Genomic DNA, 8,214 nt, shown 5'->3' with positions numbered 1-8,214 from the left:
CTTCACGAGGAATCAACATCGCAATCAGCTCAGCAGCTTTTCCAAAACACAAATAACAACACCTGGCTCTGGAGGAAATTTAAGTAATTGTGGAAACAAAAGGTAATTTAAGAAATTCTAATAACTATTTTCACAGAGATTTTAGAAGCTACTGCATCCACAAAATAAGAACAGATTATTGTGAAAAGAACAGAATAGGAAAGCTCTTGGAAATTAAAACAGTTACGGAAATTTTTTAAAATGAGATGGCTTATAAAAGTGACACTGGCCAGGCCCGGTGGCTCAAGCCTGTAGTCCCAGCACTTTGGGAGGCTGAGATGGGCGGATCACGAAGTCAGGAGATAGAGACCATCCCGGCTAACACGGTAAAACCCCGTCTCTACTAAAAATACAAAAAATCAGCTGGGCGTGGTGGCATGCGCCTGTAGTCCCAGCTACTCAAGGTCTGAGGCAGGAGGATCCTTTGAGCCCAGGAGGTTGAGGCTGCAGTGGGCTGAAATTGTGCCAGTGCACTCCAGCCTGGGTGACAGAATGAGACCTTGTCTCAAGGGAAAAAAAAAAAAAAAAGTGACACCGAGGAGGCTAAATTAGTGAACTGCAAGATAATATTGAGGAAATCTTCCAGAACATACAGCAAAAAGATCAAGAAAAAGTTAAGAACAGGAGAGCCTTCCAAGAACCAGGAGATAAAACATTTGTCCAACAGCAACTTCAGAAAATGAGAAGAGAAAAATGGAGATGAATAAAATCAAAGAACATTTCCTGAACTGATTATACAAATTTTAGCTTTCAGACTGAAAGGGCCTGCCAAATGTAAAGCAGAAAAAAATGAAAGAAGACGAAACACATAGATGAGATCTCTAAGGAAAGACAATTTATCAGAGAGGGAAACAGATTACCCATAAAGGAATGTGACTCGGACTGGCATCAGGTTTCTTAAGGCACAGTGGATCATGGACAATATAGTCACAATGCCTTGAAAGTGTGCTTTTCTGTGTCTGTGTGCAATTGGGGTGGGTGGGTCCCAATTTTGTTCCTAAAATTCTAAACCTAGCCATGCTATTAAGGACAAAATACAGATATTTTCTAACACGAAATGGCAATGTTTGCTTCCATTCAGCTTTTCTAAAACACTTACTTAAAAAAAAAAAACTCATCAAAAGTGAAAAATAAATCTAAGAAATAGAAAGATGTCTTATCGGATGATAATCTATGGAAGAAAAAAAAAAAGAACGATGTCTTATTAAGACAAAACACCCAACCAAATAACATAAAACAGTGGAATCCAGAAGTGCGCTCAGGGGAAATCCCAGTAATACAACTTTGCACACACTTAGAAACATGGGTTCTGGAGAGAACAGCTTTAAGAACACAGATACTATTACTCTGGTGTGCTACAAATGAGACGAAGGCATCAGTTTTGTTTATCAATGATATACAAGAAAGATAAACCGATACTTTAAGAAAGACCAAAAGCTCTACAAAAAAGTTCTAACTTCTACATCAAAACATTCCTTTTAAGCAACTGATGAAATAGTAAAAGCATTGCTTTCTGAAACAACCAGTTCAAAACTTTTGGGCTTATAAATCAGGAGGGAGGAGGATTAACTGATACACTATAGTTCATGTATAAACTGTAGGTTTATTTTATTTATTTATTTATTTAGAGACAAAGTTTCACTCTTGTTGCCCAGGCCAGAGTGCAATGGTGCGATCTTGGCTCACCCCAACCTCTCTCTGCCTCACAGGTTCAAGAGATTCTCCTGCCTCAGCCTCCCTAGTAGCTAGGATCACAGGCTTGCACCACCACACCTGGCTTTTTGTATTTTGAGTAGGGACAGGGTTTCTCCATGGTGGTCAGGCTGGTCCTGAACTCCCGACCTCAGGTGATCTGCCAGCCTCGGCCCCCCAAAATGCTAGGATTATAGGTATGAGCAACCACGCCTGGTCTATTTATTATTTTATTTTAGAGACAGGGTCTGTCTTACTCTGTTGACCAGGCTGGAGTGAAGTGGTGTGATCATAGCTCATTGCTGCCTAACTTCTGGGCTCAAGCGATCCTCCTGCCTCAACCTCCTCAGAAGTTAGGATTACAGGCCAGCACGACCATGCCCAGCTAATTTTTAAAAATTATTTTTTGTAGACACTGCATCTCACCATGTTGCCCAGGCTGGTCTCCAATCCCCGGCCTCAAGCCATCTTCTCACCTCAACCTCCCAAAGTGCTCGGATTACAATCATGAGCCACCACGCCTGGACCTCAAGGTTTGTTTATAATAATTATAAAGATTTTCCTATTAGTTTGTTTTCCTTTGATTTTATTCACAAGTAAGCCTTTCCTCATGGACTGGTATCAAAGACTCATCCTAAAAATAGGCTTAGATTTTCAAACTTTGTTCTTTAACAGTACATTGTGACTTTCGAAAAGGTTGACTTAATTTCATCACTTGGAAGCTTAAATGTATTCTCTTTAAGAAACATGTTTAATACTTTCTCTTTTTTTTTGGTGATGGAGTCTTGCTCTGTTGTTCAGGCTGAGTGCAATGGCGCGATCTCAGCTCACTGCAACCTCTGCCTCCTGGGTTGAAGCAATTCTCCTGCCTCAGCCTCCTGAGTAGCTGAGATTACAGGAGTCCACCATCGCGCCCAGCCTACTTTGAAAAAATTAATAAAAACTCTAACATCTTAATATTCTTTTTCTTTTTTTGAGACGGAGTTTCGCTCTTGCTGCCCAGGCTGGAGTGCAATGGCGCGATCTCGGCTCACTGCAACCTCTGCCTCCTGGGTTCAAGCGATTCTCCTGCGTCCCAAGTAGCTGGGATTACAGGCGCCCGCCAACACGCCCAGCTAGCTAATTTTTGTATTTTTAGTAGAGATGGGGTTTCACCATGTTGGTTAGGCTGTTCTGGAACTCCTGACTCAGGTGATCCACCCGCCTCGGCCTCCCAAAGTGCTGGGATTACAGGCGTGAGCCACCGCGACCAGCCTTAATATTCTTAGGATACTACTTACAAAAAAAAAAAAAAAAAAAAAAACTTGAACACAATCTTTCTAATTCCCCGCCCCCCACGCCCTGCCTTTTTTTGTTTTTGTTTTTGAGATGGAGTCTAGCTCTGTCGCCAGGCTGGAACGCAGTGGCGCGATCTCGGCTCACTGCAACCTCCGACTCCCTGGTTCAAGCGATTCTCCGTCAGCCTCCCGAGTAGCTGGGATTACAGGCACGCGCCACCACGCCCGGCTAATTTTTGTATTTTTAGCAGAGACGGGGTTTCGCCATGTTGGCCAGGATGGTCTCCATCTCCTGACCTCGTGATCCGCCCACCTCGGTCTCCCAAAGTGCTGGGATTACAGGGGTGAGCCACCGCCCCCGACCAAAACTCTTATTTTGAAGAAGCATTTACTTCAAGTTCTGTGATTCCTTCAGGCTCAGCTTCAGTTTCCTTTTTTTAAAGTAAAATTACATCGAACACTTACTATTAAAAACAAAACAAAAAAAGCAGATCTATTGAATCATAACGTCCTGGGGCGAGCCTGATCATGTGAATTTTTTTAAAAATGCATGTGATTCTAAAGCACTGATTTAAATAATGACCTTTCAATAAGCGGTAGGTTCCGTTCAGGGGAGAGTAAATAGGAAGCTGCATGAGTGGCAGGGGCAACAAGTTGGAAGAGCTGCGGGACGTTCCCACTCTCTCTTGTGTAGTCTTGGCTCACCGAGCCGCGCAGGGAGAAGTGCCTGAGGATAAAGCGGTATACATGCGAGTCTGGGATGATGGAATTACCGCTGAAACTTCGTCCCCTTCTCTGCCCTCAGCAACGTTATTGGGGGTTGGGGAGCGCGTGGGGTGCGGGAGAAGACAGACAAGTTAGAATAGGGAGAGCGGCTCTCTGGCGGGTATCTTACAAAGAGCTGGACTAAGCATGGCCGGGCTGCCTCTCGGTCCCCCGAGGAAGCCCGTCTGCTGCTGGAGAGGGCTGTGCCTCCGTGGCGGTGGCTGTCTCAACCGGCAGTGGAGACGCCTCCAGCTTAGCCCCGACAACCCCTTTACGCCTAGGCACGCTCTTTCACAAAGCTAGAGGCTGTGAACTCTGCCAAGGTTCCCAGGTCCATCGCAGTTACCAGAGCACTGTAAAAGCTCTTGAGCCAACTATCAGACACATCCTGCAAAAGACGCAGTCTGGACCAGGAAGCGTTTGAAATGCTTCCCTCCTCTCCATTCACCTTGTATTACGTAACAATTTCTACCTTAAAAAAGAGGGAGACCAGCGGCTCCGCATTCCGAGTTACTGGGACTTGGAGCAAGGGCCTATTTCAGCGTAGTTTCCGCTTCTTGTCACATGACGGGAGTCAGCGGGCCACTGCTTTCCACCGCGACTCCCCGTGGGTCCGCCGACCGACACGTCACTCCTCGGCCCTCAACCAAACTGCTTGGGGCACGTTCTTTCCGCGCTCCTGACTCCTACGCGCCGGCCTATGACAGTTCGGCGGGAGCACGCAGACACGCCTCTAGACTGCTAAGCGATAGCTGTAATGACCAATTAAAAACTGGAATCGCGGTTCGGTTTACGCCTCCAAGTTTGACAGACAGTTCCCAGATCCTATCGCTCTCCCGAAGCGTCGAATTGGCCTGGAGCCAGCCAACGGGGGAGCGGTCGGGGAGGCGGACCCGGCTGCTGCCAGGGTTGGGTGCGCCGCTGAACGGATGGCCGAGGGAGCCCAGCGGATCGCCTAGGAAAGCCGGCCAGGTGAGAAGGCCGTAGACCGTAACTTGAAAATCAGCGGCAGGTGCAGTCCATGGCGTTGGTGGGGCTGAACGAAGTGTGCACGGGGCAAAACTCTAAGTGGGGATGGAGAGCAGAGCTTAGGGCCTTGCAGAGGAGGGGGCGTGGGGCGTGGTGTGGGGGCTTCCTGGATGGAAGGATGTGAAGGTCTGGGGAGGGAAGGTAAGGTGGATCTTGGGGACAGAGCGTGGGAAAGACTGGGTCCTGGGACTGGTTATGGAGGGGAGGGCGCGTAGGATGCTGGGGTGATGAGGGTCGCGCTGGGGGTTGTCAGAGGTGGTCAGTTCTTTGAGGGCGGGAAGAAGAGGGAGGTGGGACCCGCTGGAGAGACCAGGAGGGAGAAGAGAGTAAACGATTGTGAGAGGGTGTGGAAACGTGTGTAGGGAAACGGGGCTGGGGAAATTGCAGTCTGGGAAACTACAGCTAGGGTGGCAGGAGATGCCACACTTTGCAGAGCACAGTTGAGGAGAGCAGATTGGTAAGTGTTTTAAGAAAGGTGTCCTTGCTCTTATTTGCTTGGCCGTGTGCGAAAGTGACCAAAGAGCACGAGATGAAATCTCCCTTACGGCCCTGCCCTAAATGACTAGCTCCTTTACTCAGTTTTCAAGTAGAGGTCCTAGCAGTCTCATTTTGGTGTGCGGCTCATATCAACGCAGTGGTGTTAAGTTTGTTCCTATTTCAGGCATTCCAGAAAACAGCTGCAAACCCTGAGAGATATGGCTGATTTGCTGACCTCCTGGAGTAGTTAGGCCTTTATTTTTAGTTTCAAAATAAGATTTCCCTTTGGGACTATACTTAAACACATTTCTAAAACTGCTCTTCTGGGACAGTTAATTATGGAAAACATGCTTGACTTCTCAGTGTTGGTGCCAGCATTCTATAAGCCTTCCACCTAGTCCAGTATGTGGGGTTTTTTTTTCTCCTTTATTCTAATAATAGTGGGAAAAAAGATTCATGGGGGAGGATAGACAAAGGTTTGTTAACAGATACATAAGTACAACTAGATAGGAGGAATAAATTCTAGTGTTCTATAGGATAACTATGATTAGGAGTATAATTAACAAAAATACACAATTTATTGTATATTTTCAGATAGCTAGAAGAGTGGATTTTGAATATTCCTAAGACCAAAAAAAAAATGTTTGAGGTGATGAATCTACTAATTATCCTGACTTGATATTACACATTATATACATGTACAAAAATGTCACACTGTACTCCATAAATAGGTACAATTACGTGTCAATCAAAAACAATAAAAGCAAAAAGTCTTGAACGATATCCTTTGTTATAATCGTTATAACTTAGCCCTTGATCACATTGTAATTTAAGAAGGTAGGGCTAGGTGTGTAGCTCACGCCTGTAATCCCAGCACTTTGGGAGGCTGAGGTGGGCGGATCACAAGGTCAAGAGATCCAGACCACCCTGGCCAACATGGTGAAACTCCCTCTCTACTGAAAATACAAAAATTAGCTGGGCATGGTGGCATGCACCTGTAGTCCCAGCTACTCAGGAGGCTGAGGCAGGAGAATCGCTTGAACCCGGGAGGCAGAGGTTGCAGTGAGCCAAGATGGCACCACTGCACTCTAGCCTGGCGACAGAGCGAGACTCTATCTCAAAAAAGAAAAAAAAAAAGGTAGTACTGTCTAGTACTGTCTTATACAAGAATAACTAACCTATGGTAGATTAATGCTATATTGCTATATAAGTAATTCTTATCTGTCATGTGATTTCCATTTTGAACTGTCCACAGTTCAAACATTTTAATCTACTTTGTTTGCAGTTCAAACATTTTAATCTACTTTGTTTAGCCCCCGACTCTTCTGCTTCAGTAGGAAAAATTCGTTTTCTTTCACTCTAGCTTATCTTCTGATGCCATCAAATGTCTGTGTGTAATTTAATCAGTCTCTTAAATCAGCATTGTCAGTTACAGAGATGCCTTGAGACAGATGATTGGAAACGGGTATCGATCTGAGCAGCTGTTACAGTCTGATATATGGGATTGAGAGCGCAGTGGGTCTGTGTTTGTGTACCTCCTCCTCTTCTTGAGTGCATGATTGTACCTGCCTTAGTTATCAGTTATGCTCTTAGTTGACCCGACAGCCCCACTGGGATTTGGAAAAAGAAAAAAGTTTATAGCCATTCAGTTGAAGTTTAAATTTAGGGCTTGAAATTGTGTTGATTCAGTCGTGACCTCTATTTTTCCTCTTACTGCTTTCACTTTTTCTTTCTTTTTTTTTTTCCTTTTTAAAGAGACGAGGTCTGGCTCTGTTGTCCAGGCTGGAGTGCAGTGGTGTGATCCTAGCTCACTGCAACCTCCAACTCCTGCCTCCGTCTCCTGAGTAGCTGGGACTACAGGTGCAGACCACCAAGCCTGCATAGTTTTAAACAATTTTTTGTGGAGATGGAGTTTCACTGTATTGCTCAGATTGGTCTTGAACTCCTGGCTTCAAGTGATCCTCCCTCCTTAGCCTCGGAAATTGCTGGGGCTTGCACTTCTGGTCTCGATATTTATTTCCTGCTTTTTCCCCCCATACAGTCCTGCCTTTTCCTGAGTGCTCTCTTTTGCCATTTTATTATTTTTCAGTATTTCCAATCTTCCTATTTATTTTTTCATCTCTTCCTTGTACTATACTATTGCTAGTTGTGCTTATGTACTTGTTAGCTGTGAAGGAGTTAGCTGTGAAGGAGTGGGAAATAGAATTATGGATGGTTTATTCTGACCACTCTATTTTAGTCTTGACACATAGACCTGACTTGTGCCTACTTCCTTGCAAGTTGATCATACTTTAGGCCAGGCTTGGATATTAGTATTAGCTTTGACCCTCTCTGGTGTTTTTGCTAGCTTCTATGTCCTTTATGATTCCCTCTCATCATAAAATATGAAAATCTAGTAAATTGAAGGTGTTCAATATCTTGTGGTCTTGACTTTTTCATTTTAGCTGATCGTCGTGTGTGGCCACCCATTCATGTTAAGATGACTAAATTCGGATTTTTGCGATTGTCCTATGAGAAGCAGGACACACTTCTGAAGCTTCTCATTCTGTCAATGGCTGCTGTATTATGTGAGTGTGCATGTGAACCTCCCTTTCTTTGGGGATAGAAAGAGGAAAGTCTAGAAAAAAATTGAAAATCGCTATCTTTAAATGCCTTGTTCTTTTTAGCAGATTGTTATGTTTTTCCATTCCTCATCAGTATAATTTAATGAAGGCAAAATAGAAGGAATATAAAAGTCAGGGCTATGGGCCATGCATGGTGGCACACGCTTGTAATCCCAGCACTTTGGGAGGCTGGGGTGGGTGGGTCACTTGAGGCTGAGAGTTTGAGACCAGCCTGGCCAACATGATGAAACCTTGTCTCTACTAAAAATACAAAAACTAGTTGAGTGTGGTGGTGGATACCTGTAATCCCAGCTACTTGGGGGGCTGAGGCA

The 8,214-nt window shown here is 44.8% G+C and overlaps 1 protein-coding gene across 2 annotated transcripts in view; it reads left to right on the top strand.

The window, feature by feature from the left end:
- The first annotated feature begins 4,621 nt into the window (after positions 1-4,621).
- STT3A (STT3A, subunit of the oligosaccharyltransferase complex (catalytic)) overlaps positions 4,622-8,214 on the top strand; it is a 32,677-nt gene continuing 29,084 nt past the window's right edge. Inside the window, exons 1-2 of one of the 2 annotated variants that reach the window (XM_012001273.1) lie at positions 4,622-4,745; positions 7,724-7,846. In XM_012001273.1, coding sequence (XP_011856663.1) covers positions 7,759-7,846 — 88 coding nt within the window. In that variant the 5' untranslated portion in view covers positions 4,622-4,745; positions 7,724-7,758. The remainder of the gene's footprint in view (positions 4,746-7,723; positions 7,847-8,214) is intronic. The other variant, XM_012001274.1, reaches the window with a different exon arrangement.

The sequence above is a fragment of the Mandrillus leucophaeus genome, unplaced genomic scaffold (assembly GCF_000951045.1).
Source record: "Mandrillus leucophaeus isolate KB7577 unplaced genomic scaffold, Mleu.le_1.0 Scaffold656, whole genome shotgun sequence".
NCBI classification, from domain to species: domain Eukaryota; kingdom Metazoa; phylum Chordata; class Mammalia; order Primates; family Cercopithecidae; genus Mandrillus; species Mandrillus leucophaeus.
This window is presented reverse-complemented; position numbering and strand designations above follow the sequence as displayed.